This window comes from Erinaceus europaeus, unplaced genomic scaffold (genome assembly GCF_950295315.1).
Source record: "Erinaceus europaeus unplaced genomic scaffold, mEriEur2.1 scaffold_671, whole genome shotgun sequence".
Lineage (NCBI taxonomy): Eukaryota > Metazoa > Chordata > Mammalia > Eulipotyphla > Erinaceidae > Erinaceus > Erinaceus europaeus.
Window position 1 is genome coordinate 14872 of NW_026648068.1, and position 16967 is coordinate 31838.

A 16967-nucleotide genomic window follows, 5' to 3' on the forward strand; every position below is an offset into this window, starting at 1 on the left:
ATCAAATAGTTTCTACTTAGGTCTAAATGCCCTCCTCACCTCCTTCCTATTTCACTTCCCTCAATGACTCCAAGGCTGACCTTGTCAGACAAAGTAAGGACTACAAAAGCTGGATAAGGGCAAGAGACTGGCATACTTTAATGATGGACCTATTGGTCACTACCAGGCCACCCCATTACCCAAGGCCCTAGTCAGACCCTAGTCCTGAGATTCCCACACAGACATGATGGGCCTAGACCTGTAACAGATCCCTGTCTCCACAGTCACTGGTCATCTCCATCAAGAACAACAAAATGGACCCCTTTGTGGGTCCCTGTGGGATCTTGCCCTCACTGTGGATCAACAATGGTAGGGACAGCCCCATTCTCCAAAGGGAGGTTGGGCAACATACTCTACCACTTGAGGAAGATGGGTCCTGAAATTAGTGCAGCCTAGAATGTTCCTAGCCGTGACCACAGAATGTGAGCTCAGACCTACTGGGATGCAGGGGTTACACGGGCTCCTACAACGAATATGGGCCTCAGATCAAATTGATGGGTTTACAGTTAACAATATTTATATATTTTCCCCATATTTGGTAGCTACTCTCTTACCTGATCCAGTTTTCTAATCCTTTTTCCAACTATGACACCATCTCCCCAGACAATACCTTTGGTCCACCTGCACGTTAGCTGTGAGACTCAGGCAAAAACTAGTAAAGTCATGGATCCCTTGGAATAGACCTAAAATAGACCTACTAGCTTTTTCCAAAATGGAGACCCCAAATCTCATCTGATATATTCTTGCCTTTAGGCTCCTGATTATTTAATGGTTTGTTCTTCTTTATATCTTTTTTTTTAAGTTTTTTTTCTTTTTTTTATTTTATTTATTTATTCCCTTTTGTTGCCCTTGTTGTTTTATTGTTGTAGTTATTATGTTGTTGTCATTGTTGGATAGGACAGAGAGAAATGGAGAGAGGGAGGGGAAGACAGAGAGGAGGAGAGAAAGATAGACACCTGCAGACCTGCTTCACCGCCTGTGAAGCAACTCCCCTGCAGGTGGGGAGCCGGGGTTCAAACCGGGATCCTTATGCCAGTTCTTGTGCTTTGCGCCACCTACGCTTAACGTTTCTTTTTTTTTTTTATATTTATTTTTTCCCTTTTGTTGCCCTTGCTGTTTTATTGTTGTAGTTATTGTTGTTGTTGTTGTTGTTGGATAGGACAGAGAGAAATGGAGAGAGGGAGGGGAAGACAGAGAGGAGAGAAAGATAGACACCTGCAGACCTGCTTCACCGCCTGTGAAGCGACTCCCCTGCTGGTGGGGAGCCGGGGTTCGAACCGGGATCCTTATGCCAGTCTTTGTGCTTTGCGCCACCTGCACTTAGCCCGCTGTACTACAGCCCGACTCCCTCATCTGATATATTCTTGCCTTTAGGCTCCTGATTATTTAATGGTTTGTTCTTCTTTATATCTTAATGCTTTTTCAATCACCAGGTTCCAGATGTAATCTAACTTCCCCGGGCAGATGACCCCACCAATGTGTCCTGGAGCCCTTTCTCCCTGGAGCCCAGCCCCACTAGGGAAAGAGAGAGACAGGCTGGAAGTATGGATTGACCTACTAATGCCCATGTTCAGTTGGAGAAGCAATTAAAGAAGCCAGACCTTCCACCTTCTACACCCCATAATGATCCTGGGTCCATGTTTCCAGCGAGATAAAGAATAGAAAAGCTTTCAAGGAAGGGGATGGGATAGGGGGATCTGATGAGACCTGGCTGGCCTAATGGCTCCTTCTGTGGGATAGGGAGATCTGGTGGTGGGAATTGTGTGGAATTATACCCCTCTTATCCTATGGTCTTGTCAATATTTCCATTTTATAAATATTTTTTTAAAAAATGCACAGAACCCAGGTGCGAGCTCCCTGTCCCCACCTGCAGGGAGAAAGCTTCACAAGTGGTAAAGCAATGCTGCAGGTGTCTCTCTGTCTCTCATCCTCTCTGTCACTCCCTTTCCTCTCAATTTCTGGCTGTCTCTATCCAATAAATAAAGATAATGATTTTAAAAATGAAATACTTTGCATGGGGATAAATAGCATAATTGTTATGCAAAGAGACTCTCATGGCTGAGGCTCCAAAGCCTGAGGTTCAGTCCCCCACACCACCATAAGCCAGAGCTGATCAGTGCTCTGGTAAAAATAAACAAACAAACAAATAAAAAACTTACACATAGAAAATGAATTCATACTAAGAAAATGTTGGGGGCACCAGTCAGTGGCACACCAGGTTAAGCGCACACATTACAGAGTACAAGGACCTGGGTATTTTAAAAGAAAACTTTAAAATTCCTCTTTCCATGTTTGTATTTCTCCCAGTGTCACATACAAAGCATCGCCCAACACCCACACACACCAGCAGCTACCTCAAGTCCCCTGCTTCCTACAGTCTCCAGATGTTTCTCAAATATCTCTCATAATAACTCATGAATTTCCCCCCTCCTCTGTTCTTACAGCCTAGGTATATTCAGGGGCTGGAGTAGCTAGCATAATGGTTATGCAAAGAGATTCTCAAGCCTAAGGCTCCAAAGTCCCAGGTTCAATCCCCTGCATCACTATAAGCCAAAGCAAAGCATTACTCTGGTTAAATTAAAAAAAAAAAAAAAAAAGTGCTGAGTATATTCAGGTCAGTTAGTCTGACTTCCCTGAAATAAGCTGAAACAGCACCTCCTCCAAATTAACCATTACCCCCAGTCTGCTCAGTCCAAGAAATGAGCTAACGACACAGGCCAGCCAAAAGAAAAGAAGGCTGATAGCGCTCTACTTTAGCATAACACATTTTCCTGTTACTTAAAGGAAGTGAAAAGGCACCAGACTGCACTCCTCTCCGCCATCCTTTGCACCCACATCTCTTTGGGCAGGGCTTGATGATAATGGCAAAAGGGAACATAAAAGAGAAAGGAACTCCGTTCTCTGACTCCCTCTGCTGGCCTACCCTGAGAATTGCAATCCTGGAGGAATGCTTAACAAGAAAATTAAGACTGCCTCTTCATTGGGGTTGCTAACCCACTGTGTCAGTTTCCTGTAATAAATGATTGGAGAAGGCTTAATTACATTGGAAGATATTGAGACCAGCTAGTGCTTAGGTGACATTCAATTAACTCCTGCTCCTAAGGGGGCCAGCAGGTAGCAGGGGACCATGCTTATTAATTACATGTGTCTGGTGCCAGCTATAGTTTCTGCCAGTGTGGCTCCTGAAGAGACACGATGAACCTGCCCCAATGAGCAGAGGTCATGGAAGGCAGGGACTCTTCAGAGCCCTTACATCCCCCTAGCCTTGTCAGAAGTAGGAGACCCACTTCTCAACACAATATGTGAAAGTGGCATTTCGTTCCCCCTCGAGCTTCTACAAAAGAACTGGTCTTGTGGTCCGGGAGGAGGTGGCACAGTGGATAAAGCATTGGATTCTAAACAATGAGGTCCTGAGTTCAATCTCCGGCAGCACATCTACCAGAGTGATGTCTGGTTCTTTCTGTCCTCCTATCTTTCTCATGAATAAATAACTAAATTCTTTTTAAAAAAGGAGGAGGAGGAGGAGGAGGAGGAGGAGGAGGAGGTGAAGAAGAAGAAGAACTGGTCTTGAAGATGACCTGTCTTAGTATCTGGCAACCATGGGCTTTTGACTCTCTGCACACCCATCTCCTCCTGCTTCCTTCCTTCCTTCCTTTCTTTCTTTTTCCTCCAGGGCTATTGCTGGGTCTCAGTGCCTGCACTACGTATCCACTGCTCCTGTGGCCTTTTTTTTTTTTTTTTTTTTCGGGCAGACTCCCCTATGTGGCCTTTTTTATTTGGGGGGGGGGAGGGTAGGACAGAGAGAAACTGAGAGGGGAGGGGAAGATAGACAGGGGAGAGAAAGATAGATACCTGCAGATATGCTTCACCGTTTGTGAAGTGTTGCCTGCCCCCTTGCAGGTGGGGATGCCGGGGTCTATATCTGGGGTTCTTTTTTTTATATTTATTTATTTATACAGTCCATTTTGTTGCTCTTATTTTATTATTGTAGTTATTGTTGTTGTTGCTGGAGGGAGGAGGGGAAGACAGAGAGGGGGAGAGACAGACACCTGCAGACCTGCTTCACCACCTGTGAAGTGACTCCTCTGCAGGTGGGGAGCCGGGGGCTCCAACCGGGGTCCTTCTGCCGGTCCTTGTGCTTTGCACCACCTGCACTTAACCCGCTGCGCTGCCGCCTGACTCCCTAGATCTGGGATTCTTTCGCAGGTTCATACACTTCTTACTATGTGCACTTAACCTGATGGTCTGTCAGCTCCTCCTCCTGCTTTCTGGCCTGCTTGCCCCAAAGACAGAATCCAGAGTCAGGCTTGCTATGGACTGAAGATGAGAACAAAGTCACCTACCTCCCAAAGATCTGCATTCCTGCATCACTTTTCCGAAGGGCCAGATGGTACAACTTCACCCCACCCCTTAAAAACACATCCCCAGGCCATTCCCCCAATAGACTGCATTGGTTGGAGTCTATGTGTAATTTTTTCCCTTTTTTTTTTTAAAGAGACTGAAAAAGAGACCACATCACTGAAGTTTTGTTCAAGACAGTGGTGGCTAGACACAATCCTGGGTTATGCACATAGCAAAGCAGCACACTATCCAAGTGAGCTATTTCACTATCCTTTATTTTTAGATTTATTTATTTACTTACAAGCGAAAAAGAGAACAAAACATCATTCTGACATATGCAGTGCTGGAGAGCTAACTTGGAACCTCATGTATGCAAGCCCTATAGTCTGTCACTGAGTCAGCACGCTGAACGCATGAAGAGTCTCTGGTTTTATTTAACATGTAGCCTCTGTGATTGCTATCCTCCAGCTGATGAGAATTTCCACTTTAGGAAGCCATTCTCAGTTCCCTGTGATATAAGTACAGGTTTACTGGAAGGGAAGAAGCTACCTCTATCAAAAAGGAAGAAAAGGAAGGAAGGAAGGAAGGAAGGAAGGAAGGAAGGAAGGAAGAAGGAGAAGAGGGGAAAGGAGATGTGGAGAGAGGAGAAGAGAGGAGATGTGGAGAGAGGAGAGAAAATGAGAGGAGAGGAGAGGAGAGGAGAGGAGAGGAGAGGAGAGGAGAGGAGAGGAGAGGGAGAGGGAGAGGGAGAGGGAATGGAGGAAAGAAAGGGAAAATGGCTGCCAGAGATAGTGGAGCCATGTAAGCATTGAGCCCCAGTGATATCCCTGGTGATAAAAATAAGTAAATGAGCAGAAAAAAATTAATTAATTTGGGTTTGCAGGTGCTCAATGTGAGATGCTAGATAAAGAAAATGTGACTTATATACACAACAGACTACTGCTCAGCTATGAGAAAGGATAAAGTCTTGCCTGTTACATTAACAGGGATGGAATTGGAGGCAACATGCCAAGAGAAATAAAAAGATGAACCATATAATCTTACTCATATGTGGGATATAAAGACACAAAGCTAAATAAAAACAAACCCTGGGGGCCAGGCAGTGGTGCACCAGGTTAAGCGCACATAGTATGAAGCATAAGGACCAGTGCAAGGAGTCCGGTTTGAGCCCCCAGCTCCCCACCTACAGGGGGTTTGCTTCACAAGTGGTGAAGCAGGTCTGCAGGTCTGTCTTTCTCTTCTCCCTCTATCTCCCCCTCCTCTCTCAGTTTTTCTCTGTCCAATCCTGTTGGGTAGTATGCCAGCTCCCCCGGCTTCTGTCTCTAATCCTGCTTAACTAAGCACCAGCATGCCTGTATGGCATTGGTTTGATCCCACTCAAAGCTGCGGTCTATTTACATAAATCACTAAGCACCACCCTCCCTCCAGGGCATTGGTGGTCCTGTGGTAGAATTCTCACCTGCTCCGCCCCCTCTCCTTGTCACACCCTGATTTTCCACCACTCTCTTTTCGCTCCATCCTCTACATCACATCCTGTTTACACCCTACTTGGCAAGTATATATAAGGACAGGTTTGTGAGTTTTCAGTTTAGTTTAGTTTTAGCATAGCTTGGCTTAGATTGTGCTTCGTTCTGCATGAATAAAGGTTCTGCATGAATAAAGAGATACTGCGTACAACTCAACCATGAGTCCAGGGTCGTCTGTCTCCGCTTGCGAAGCTAGTCCGACACTATCCAATAAAAAAAATGGAAAATTTGGCTTCTAGAAGTGGTGGATTTGTAGTGCAGGCACCAAGCCCCAGTGATAACCCTGAAGGCAAAAAGAAAAAAGAAAGAAAGAAAAGAAAAGGAAAAGAAAATAAACCCCTAGAATCTGACCACAAAGGGCTGAGGAGATAGCATCATGGTTTATGCAAAGGTTTTCATGCCTGAAACACCAGGGGGCCCAGTTTCAGTCCCCAGCACTACTGTAAGCCAGAGCTGAGCAGTGTTAGAAAAGAGAGGAAGTCCTAGAAATAGGAAGGAAGGAAGGAAGGAAGGAAGGAAGGAAGGAAGGAAGGAAGGAAGGAAGGAAGGAAGGAAGGGCCTAAGCACAGAACTTAGCTCACCAGATGGGGATGGAGGAAGAGCATTGGAAGGGCAGCGGGCCCATAGGACTGTGTAGAAAGCTATTGGTACTTTGGTGGTGGACATGGTTCTATCCCTAAAATGTATGCTCTTATAAAAAAATATTACCTTGTGTGGTCTGGGAGGTGGCGCAGTGGTAAGCTTTGGACTCTCAAAGCATGAGGTCCCGAGTTCGATCCCCGGCAGCACATGTGCCAGAGTGATGTCTGGTCCTTTCTCTCTCCTCCTATCTTTCTCATAAATAAATAAATAAAATCTTTTTTTTTAAAAAAAAAGATTACCTTAAAATATATATATAAAGAACATGGGTTTGAAGTGATCCCCGTGACTTTCAACCTACCTCAGATTCCTGAATGTCTCCAGGGTTCTGCTGCTACCTCTGTTGACACACATGAACCTGACGTGTCCATCTCACCATCCATCCAGTTGACTGAGGGGTTGGGAAATTGGAGTCAGTAATGTGCACCTCTGAGGACCCAAATAGTCTCAGACCCCTCGGGACAGGAAATAGGGAGGGGGTATGCAGGGGCATAGAGGGAGCAACTGGCTGGGGTGCCTAAAAGGCTACATGCACCAGGAGACAAACATATGAGGTTCTCTAGTGGGGTGTGGAACAGGTATTGGATTCCCTCTCACCCATGAGCACTGCTTTCCAAAACAGGTAGAGGCTCCTTCCCAGGGCCCTACAGAAGATTCCAGAGAGTGGTCCTGGGACAGGGAAACAAGAATAAGACAGGATGTGACTTCAGAGGTTTTGTCCCAGTTTTTTAGGTCAGGACATCAGAACTTGCAGTTACCAAGGGGTCTCCTCTTCCAGCTTTTTTTTTTCCAATAGAGAAATGGAGGGGGGGGCAAGCGGTTGCTCACCTGGTTGAGCGCAGCTGGTTGAGTGCACATGTTACAATACGCAAGAACCCAGGTTCAAGCCCCTGTCCCCACCTGCACGGGAAAGCTTCACAAGTGGTGAAGCAGAGCTGCAGGTGTCTCTCTGTCTCTCTCCCTCTCTATCTCCTCCTTCCCTCTCAATTTCTGGCTGTCTCTATCCAATAAACAAAGATATTTTAAAAATTAATTCTAAATGTACCTTGTGCTCTATCAGGTGCACCACTGTCTGGTCCCTCCTTCTCCAGCTTTCACCAACCCTCCCTCTCTTCTCTCCAGGGATTGAAACCTTTGGCCATGTTGCACCTCCAGCTGCTCTCTGCTCAGGCACAGCCTGAATGACTGGACTACCACCGTCCTAGCTGTTTCACGTAAGTGGAAAGCACAGGACAAGGTTCTGGACCTTGGGGGTGGGGAACTCCAAAAAGACCCAGTAGCAGAAGGCAGGCCCATGAGGTCTTCAGCTGACAACATGTCTGTCTTTTCTCACTGCCTCAGTGCCTAAGGCAGCCAGCCAGATCTGCTAGACCCAGGGAGGGAGCACAGTGATCCCTTTCTCCTGTTCTCAGGAAGCTAACCAGGGACCGTTGATATGATGGGAGTATCATGGATGATGAAACGGTCTGTGATATCTCTCCTTCCTCACCTCTCTCTCAGAAAAATAAAGGCTGAACACTTAGTGGTAGGGCACGTGCACAGGCCCTGGGTTCATTCCCTAGGACTGCACAGTTTTTTTTATACTGTGTATATTTATACACACACATATCCCAGTGTCCCAGTGAATCCCTGAAGCACTGCCTTCAGTGCATCTGGGGAAAATAAAATGGCTTTGCTCAACGAAGTATCCAAAGTTTCCATCTACAGTGAGCTTCTTCTTCTTCTAGCGTTTGCTAAGAGCTAGGATCTGCTGCCATCTGGTGGTCAGTCTGTTGTGACTACCAGATACTTTGGGGAACTCACAGAGAGGCCCTTTGACCAACCTGGAGAATTGCTCTTAGCATCTCTGATAGGACCATTTAGTCCATCACCTGTCATTAGGACTGAGTTTGAGGTGACAGGGGACTTCCCAGTGAGACTTGTCTCTTGGCACTCAGAGACAGAGCTGGAGACCCAGAGTAGGGGATTGTTGACTTATTGGTGATAGTGGGCACTGTGGGGAAAGCAAGAGGAGGAGGTGAAGTTTAGGAACAGCTCTAACCCAAGGGACCTTTAACTGGGGGGTGACACTCTTCTTCCAACATGCTCTTCTGTTGTCTTACAGGTCACCCACCGTTCCCTTTACTGGACGTGAGTGCTCATGGTCATTCTTCCATTGTCAAGTGCCCAGACCTCCCCCTCCCCCCCACACCCAACTCCTGTGGCACAATTAGCATGTCCTCATGTGCCTAGGACTTGAGAATACTCATTCTGTGGCCTGGATGCAGAGTCTACCCCAGGCTAAGCAGCCTTACACAGCAAGCTTGCCTCTGAGCTGACAGATTGGACCCCATTAACCAAGGCCTGTCCCCCAGTCTGAAGGTCATCTGCTTGTCCCAGGCCCAGGGAAAACATGAGTTCTTATTCCCCATGAGAGTTGGAGAGAAAAGAGACACCCCCAAAGGGAATATGGGTTTGACCCAGGGTTGAATAGGGTGAGACTTTTGCAATTTGGAACCTATCCCCTCCAGTTCAAAGACTCTGGTCAAGGACTCAGGAACCTATAGTGTTTGTGCGCCCCTTCATCCCCACCCCCAGGGCAGCGACTAAGAACTAAGTCCTAGCACATGTCTTTGCAGAGTTTGATGGGGCGTCGTGCGGATGACAGCGGGCACAGTTGTGATCACGGGCGGAATCCTCGCTACGGTCATCCTACTCTCCATCATTGCCGTCCTGTGCTACTGCCGGCTCCAGGTGAGACCCTAAACCTGGGCCAGCCCCTCTTCCTCCAGAAACTGGATGTCCAATGTGGGGGGCGACAGAGCCCTGAGCCAGAGAGTGAAAGCAGTATTCAGGGAAATCAAAAAGGAACTCTGTAACCCCAAATTATGCACACTTGTGGGGATTGAAAAGCAAGCTGGAGGAATGCCAGGTATAGCCACCTAACATCAGGGTTCTTTAAGAATGGTGGAAGGACACCTCCTGGGGAGACTCTGAAAACTGCTCCTGAAACCAAATGCCGACAGGAACAGGAACAGGGCTGAGGTATGTAAGCCTCTGAACACTGTCCTTTTGTTTCCTAAATTCAGTTTCAGCATATTAGCTGCTCCTTGCAAAACAAGTCCTTTAAGCAGGGCACTGAGAGTTTTTATCTGTTTCTTACCCAATTTATCAATTTCACGTTGTCTCCTCCCTCTAGGGCAGGCATAGGGAACTTGTTGCTGCCAAGGGCCACTTGGGTTTTTATAATAGCACTCACTGGCCACACAAAAATTAGTGAGTTTAAAGAATAAGCACTTACGGGCCAGGGTAGATAGCATAATGGTTATGCAGAGACTCTCGTGTCTGAGGTTCCATAGTCCCAGATTCAATCCCCACCCCAACACCTTAAGACAGCCGATCAGTGCTCTGGTAAGAAAAAAAGAAAGAAAGAATACTTAATATTGCTATGAAAAGAAAGGTTCTGGGGCCAGATGGTGGTGTACCTGGTTAAGCACAGACTACAATGCACAAGGACCCGGCTCAAGCCCTGCAGGGAGGAAATTCATGAATGGCAAAGCAGGGCCGCAGGTATCTGTCTCTTTCCCTCTCTCCCTCCCCCCTCCCTTCTCAGTTTCTCTCTGTATCTAATAAATAAAATTGTATTTTTAAAAATGAAAAGAAGGGGCCAGGTGGTGGCGCACCTGGGTGAGCGCACATGTTACAGTGCACAAGGACCCAGGTTCGACCCCCTGGTTCCCACCTGCAGGGGGAAAGCTTCACAAGTGGTGAAGCAGGTGTCTCTCTGTCACTCTCTCTCCCTATCATCCCCTTCCCTCCTGATTTCTACCTGTCTCTATCCAATAAATAAAGATAATTTATAAAAAAATTTAATAAAAAATGAAAAGAAAGGTTCCAGGTGGGGGAGATAGCATAATGGTTATGCAGAAGACTTTCATGCCTGAGGCTCTGATGTTCTAGGTTCAGTCACTTACACCACTATAAGCCAAAACTGAGCAGTGCTCTGGGGAAAAGAGAAAGAAAGAAAGGAAGACAGAAAGAAAGAAAGAAAGAAAGAAAGGCAACAAAAGTGAATGAATAAGTAAATAAATAAATATTTAAAAAAAATAGAAAGGAAGGAAGGAAGAAAGAAAGAAAGAAGAAAAGAGAAAAAAGTTCCAAGATTTATTGGATTTTGAGCGCCACTTGCAGTTGCCTTGACTGGGCCAGACCAAATAATGGACATTCCCTCCCTGCCCCCCCCCCCCAGCCCTGCTCTAGGGCTGTCAGGTAGCCAGTCCCTTAGGAGCCGCAGTTTTTCCTCCCACCAGTCCCACCTCCACTACCCTGTCCTTAGTGTCATTTGTTTGTAAAAGGAGAGAGGGAAGGTTGTTGGTCCTGCAAAGCTGGGAATAGCATTTGTGTGGGCCCAGGTGTTGGGTTTTACCCTGAGCACCAACTGAGCACCACTCTTTGTCTCCTAGTATTATTGCTGCAAGAAGAGCAGAGCTGAGAATGCAGAAGAGGAGGAAGAGGAGCAGGACCTGCCCACACCCCCCAGAGGCCCCACCTGCAATGCCTGCAGCTACCAAGCCCTGGACCACCCAGCAGGTGGCCTGGCACCCCTCCCCAGAGAACCATGCAGCCAGCCATGTGGGGTGGCTGCCGGCCATTGTGCCACCTGTTCCCCAAACAGCTCCCCCTTTTACATACGGACAACTGACATGGTGCCCAATGGGGGTGGAGGGGAGAGGCTTTCCTTCACTCCTACTTACTACAAAGAAGGGGGACCCCCATCCTTCAAACTGGCAGCACCCCAGAGTTACGCGGTGACATGGCCAGGCTCTGGGCATGAGGCCTTCACCAATCCAAGGGCTATTAGTACAGACGTGTGACCCCTCCCTTCCTGATCCCCCCCTCACCAATGCTGCTGACCCAGCAGGAACAATGGGGACTGTGGTGTTCTCTTCAACAGCCCACAAGGACCATCTCCATTCCTCTGGCTTTTTCTTGCCCTACAGTGGGGGTCTCACTGATATTTAAGCAGTGTGAAGCACTGATGAATAGAATCCCATGGCCCAGAAGTGCCCCCCCCCACACACACACACACACACACACACACACAGAGTGAGCTGGAAACCTTGCCAGTTTCTCTCTTGGGACCTCCCTCTGGTCAGCCCAGCACTGCCACACTCCTTTTCACCTCCCCCCCAAGCCCCACTTTGCAGGGTTGCAAGAAGAGAAGCACTGGGTTCTGAGGGCTGCCAGAGTTCTTGGGTGTGTATGGGAGGGGGCTGGTACAGAGGAAGCAGGAAGGACAAAAGCAAGAGAAGAGGTGAAAACTTAGATATTGTAGAATTGGAAATGGAGCTGAAAGTACTGGAGGAACCTCTTCTGGACCCTAGATCTAATTCATAAGCGAGTTTTGTATTGAGGTAGTCCGTCAGAAACCACAGGCCTTGCTCTATAACCTCTTCTTAATTAAAGCTGGATAGCTTCCTCACTGGTCTGCATACTACTGATCAATCCACTTCAGAGCACAAATGCCCACACCCACATGAGTCCAGAGCTCTGTCTCCCAGCACACAGCTGTGCCTGCCTCGCCTTGTGCCCATGCTTAGTTGACTCTGAGGCCCTGACATCAGGTTATTATGTAATCCCCAAAATGACTATCTAACCTCATTCTCTCCTCCCCACCCCCAAATCCTGTTTCTCAGCCCTAGAACCAGCTGCCTCAGCAGCTAGAAAAATGTTTTCAAGTTCTGTCACTATAATTCAAGTAGCTGAGAGGATAAGGCTGTGGTCCTGGCAAGCCACACTGAGTGGTGTCACTGGACAGACACACTGGACACCTCCAACACCCCGCCCCTACCCTTAGGTTTGGCCATTTTCACAAACTGCAGAGTAGAAAGGAGTCTGGTAGAGCAACTAGAAAGCAAACTTTGAGTCCCTGGTCAGATGAAAAGCAAAGTGGCCCTCCCCAAGGCAGCCAGCTGGTTGCATAGGACAGCAGCCAAGAACTTAGCTTCCCCTGTCACTGCCAACCCCTGTCTGCCAGGCTGCCAGCCCTCCTAGATTCCTGACAGCCCAGATACCTTGCTACTCTGGCCCATCAGCCCCAGAAGCGGTTTCTCCTTATCAGAAATCACCACTCCCTTCTACCTCTCACCTTCTGGAATAACCAAGATGATCCCAAAGTTGATATCCATCTTGCAGCAGAATGCAAAGGATCTCATGCAGCCCTGTCTCCCCCTGTAGCTTTCCCAGCCTCAGTCCTGTTACCCACCCACCCCTCGAAGTGAAATCTGGGTTTAGGGCCATTAAGGGCTCCTAGCTCTCTCCTGCTTCCCTATAGACATGTGGACCTGCCCTGTGCAAGTGAAAGCACACCTTGTCCACCCTCACTGTACTTCAGAGCTGTGGCGTCTGAGTTCTAGGACACTCTGTGGACACTTTTTTGAACTGCACCCTAAAGAGGAAGAAGAAAGTTGGAGACAGTTTGTCCTCTCTGCCACCTTGTTTCCAAGCCAAGTCCCAGGTCCCTCTTGGATTTTCTGGCCTGCCTCTCTGAGAGCTTGGAGTCACCCCTAAGTGGATGTTGAAATAAATGAGGAATTTGAAATACAAGCCTGATGACAAGGTCCTCCTTTCTGTGCTTGAGGAAGGAGCAGCTGGGTGTTAGCATGATGAAAAACACTTTCACACTAAACCTACCAACACCCTCATCCTTCTTCCTCCTGTCTCATATATCTGACACGTGCTCCCCAGAACCACCAAAGCCCAGGCTAGAGCTCTCAGACGGGTAGGACTTGGTGTCTGTTGGGAAAGGAAACTTAAAGTATTGGACTATTGGCCCCTTGGGGTGGACATGAGACTGTCAACAAAGAGGAATCTCACTGAGGAGCAAATCAGGGCTCCTCTCATAGCCCCCACCCTCACCTCTTAGGCCCATGGTCTTCTGGCCTGTAGTTCTGGATTAATTCACTTCCCTGAAGTCTGTGGAGTCTAGAAGAGACCAGAGTCTTTGCCTATTGGGATGGGGAATGAGGAGACTGAAAACTAGGCCTTTACCTCAGACCCTGGCAGAGAAGCATAAACAGGGTGGGTATGTCTCAGTAGAGCCTGTAATTTGGTGTGAAAGGGAGAGTCCAGGGGCAGGATGAGGAGCATGCTTTGGGGGAAGGGACAATTAGAAATCCCTGAGACAGCAGAAGACCTGACCTGAGTGGTCAAACCCTTAGACACTGCTTCACAGGCCTTCAGACCTAAAGTTAGGTCACAAGGGGTACCCCCAATTCCTGTCATGCCTGCACAACAGCAGCTGGGGCTGGGTGACAAAAGTCTAGATGTTCATGGGGTGGGAGGAGTAGGGGGGGGTTGATCAGTTGATTGGTGGTGAATTGCAGCCTCTCTCACCACCTCACCAGGCCCTGCTCTGGTCTCCTCTGGGGGAGCCTCTACCCAGGTGCTACATCTGCTTGGAACCCCACAGAGGCCCTTAAGACTGTCTAAACACAGAGAAGTGGCTTTACTTATTATTACTTAAATTTTTTTGTCTCCAGGGTTATTGCTGGGACTCAGTGCCTACACTATGAATCCACTGCTCCTGGAGGCCATTTTTCCCATTTTGTTGCCCTTGTTGCCATTATTGTTGTCATTGCTATTGTTGTTGGATAGGACAGAGAGAAATCGAGAGGGGAAGACAGAAGGGGAGAGACACCTGCAGACCTGCTTCACTGCTTGTAAAGCGACCCCCCCCACACACACAGGTGGGGAGCCAGGGGCTCAAACTGGGATCCTTAGGCCAGCCCTTGCACTTTGTACCATGTGTGCTTAACCTGCTACACTACCACCTGACTCCCAGAAGTGGCCTTGTGACATATTAGCTATACCTAGATTGGGGGGTGTTTGGCCGTTTGACTTTAGGAGTTGGGAAGTAGAGGAGGATGGAGCCAATGTGGGGAGGAGGCTTGTGAAGGACCGGGTGAACACCAGAGGGAGGCCTTCCAGGGCTCCTCCAGCCCAGGTCCCTTGAAGTTGATAGTCCCATGATCTTGATTTTTTTTTAATATTTATTTTATTTATTTATTCCCTTTTGTTGCCCTTGTTGTTTTATTGTTGTAGTTATTATTGTTGTTGTTGGATAGGACAGAGAGAAATGGAGAGAGGAGGGGAAGACAGAGGAGAGAAAGATAGACACCTGCAGACCTGCTTCACCGCCTGTGAAGCGACTCCACTGCAGGTGGGGAGCCGGGATTCGAACCGGGATCCTTATGCCGGTCCTTGTGCTTTGTGCCACCTGCGCTTAACCTGCTGCGCTACAGCCCGACTCCCCGATTTTTTAAAAATATATATATATATATTTATTTTTTATATTTATTTCCCCTTTTGTTGCCCTTGTTTTTTATTGTATTATTGCTGTTGTTGTCATCGTTGAATAGAACAGAGGGAAATGGAGAGAGGAGGGGAAGACTGTGTGGGAGAGAAAGATAGACACCTGCAGACCTGCTTCACTGCCAGTGAAGGGACTCCCCTACAGGTGGGGAGCCGGGGGGCTGGAACTTGGAATTGAACTGGAATCCTTATGCCGGTCCTTGAGCTGGTCCTTGCACTTAGCGCCATGTGCGCTTAACCCAATGCGCTACCGCCTGACTCTTAATCTTTATGCTTTGACAAACCCCTCAAGTAGAATCAGGTGTGGCGGGGGGCAGTGTTGTGTGAAAATAAGTTCAGAGTTCTGATAAAGTCATAGACTGAGGCAAGCAGCAGCTTTCACATACCAGTAGTACTTTTAGACTGAGCTACAGCATCTGCTAGTGTATGTGTCCCATACATTATGTTCAACATAATCTTTTATGATCACATATATTTGATACCTGTATACATTTGAAGTTATTAGATTCTAGCAGGTAGGGTTGTAGTATACAAAAATAAAACAGGGAGTCGGGCGGTAGCACAGTGGGGTAAGCACAGGTAGCTCAAAACGTAAGGACTGGTATAAGGATCCCGGATCAAGTTCCCGGCTCCCCACCTGCAGGGGAGTCGCTTCACGAGCGGTGAAGCAAGTCTGCAGGTGTCTTCCTTTTTTTATTTTTTTTTTAATATTTATTTTCCCTTTTTGTTGCCCTTGTTTTTTTGTTGGTGTAGTTGTTGTTGTCATTGTTAGGACAAAGAGAAATGGAGAGAGGAGGGGAAGACAGAGAGGGGGACAGAAAGATAGACACCTGCAGACCTGCTTCATCACGACTCCCCTGCAGGTGGGGAGCCGAGGGCTCGAACTGGGATCCTTAAGCTGGTCCTTGTGTTTTTTGCCACATGCGCTTAACCCGCTGCAGTGAAGCAGGTCTGCAGGTGTCTATCTTTCTCTCCCCATCTGTCTTCCCCTCCTCTATTTCTCTCTGTTCTACCCAACAATGACGACATCAATAACTACAACAATAAAACAAGGGCAACAAAAGAGAATAAATATTAAAATAACGAAACATTCAACAGACTCTAAAATCCTACTTAGTACCATGTGGGTGGATTCCATTCTGTCTCTTTACTAAATGTAGCCTTCACTCAATAGCTAAGATTCTCCCTCACTTAATATATATATTGCCTCCAGGGTTATTGCTGTGGCTGGATGCCTACACTATGAATCCACTGCTCCTGTAGCCATTCTTTTTTTTTTTTTCTCTCTCTATAGGACAGAGAGAAATTGAGAAGGGAGGATAGAGAGAAAGACGCCTGCAGGCCTGCTTGACTGCTTCGGAAGTATCCTCCCTGCCGTTGGGGAGCTGGGGGCTGTAACCAGGATCCTTGTGTGGGTCCTTGAGCTTTGTACTTTGTGTGCTTAACCCAGTGCACCACCGCCCAGTCCCCTCCCTTTGCTTATTTTGATGAAGCTATTTTGTTTAAAAAAGAAAAATCAAAGTCATTTTAAACTTTTCAAAAGCACACTGTATGTGGGACACACACAGGATGGATCCCACATCATGATGTGGGCTTTAGAGTGGGGAAGAGAGACTGGACTCAGCACTAAAGACTGGAGGAACACTTAAGAGTTTATAGATGGGGGGCTGTGTGGTAGTGCAGCGGGTTAAGTGCACATGGCATAAAGTGCAAGGACTGGCATAAGGATCCCGGTTTGAGCCCCCAGCTCCCTACCTGCAGGGGGTCACTTCGCAAGTGGTGAAGCAGGTCTGCAGGTGTATTTCCCACTTCCTGTCTTCCCCTCCTCTTTTGATTTCTCCCTGTCCTATCCAACAACAACAGCTATAACAACAATAACAATCACAACAAGGGCAACAAAATGTGAAAAATAGCCTCCAGGAGCAGTGAATTAATAGTGCTGGCACCAAGCCCCAGTGATAACCCTGGAGGCAAAAAAAAAAAAAAAAAAAAAAGTTTATAAATGGAGAGTAAGTGGGATCTAAGGACAGACAGTTATAAAGAGGAAGCATCAGGGATGAGAGTGGTTCC

General features: G+C 47.5%; 1 protein-coding gene across 2 annotated transcripts; it reads left to right on the top strand.

Moving 5' to 3' along the window:
* The first annotated feature begins 3807 nt into the window (after nucleotides 1–3807).
* Nucleotides 3808–13130, top strand: LOC103115998 (protein FAM163A). Of its 2 annotated transcripts, XM_016189462.2 has the most exons (5): nucleotides 3808–4633; nucleotides 7668–7759; nucleotides 8650–8675; nucleotides 9164–9278; nucleotides 10988–13130. In XM_016189462.2, the coding sequence occupies exons 4-5, from the start codon at nucleotides 9186–9188 to the stop codon at nucleotides 11396–11398; spliced, it is 504 nt and encodes a 167-aa protein (XP_016044948.2). In that variant the 5' UTR covers nucleotides 3808–4633; nucleotides 7668–7759; nucleotides 8650–8675; nucleotides 9164–9185; the 3' UTR covers nucleotides 11399–13130. The 2 variants fall into 2 exon arrangements, with proteins under 2 accessions (XP_016044948.2, XP_007525914.2); XM_007525852.3 differs by lacking the exon at nucleotides 8650–8675 and having other exon boundaries at nucleotides 4491–4633.
* The last annotated feature ends 3837 nt before the right edge of the window (nucleotides 13131–16967 follow it).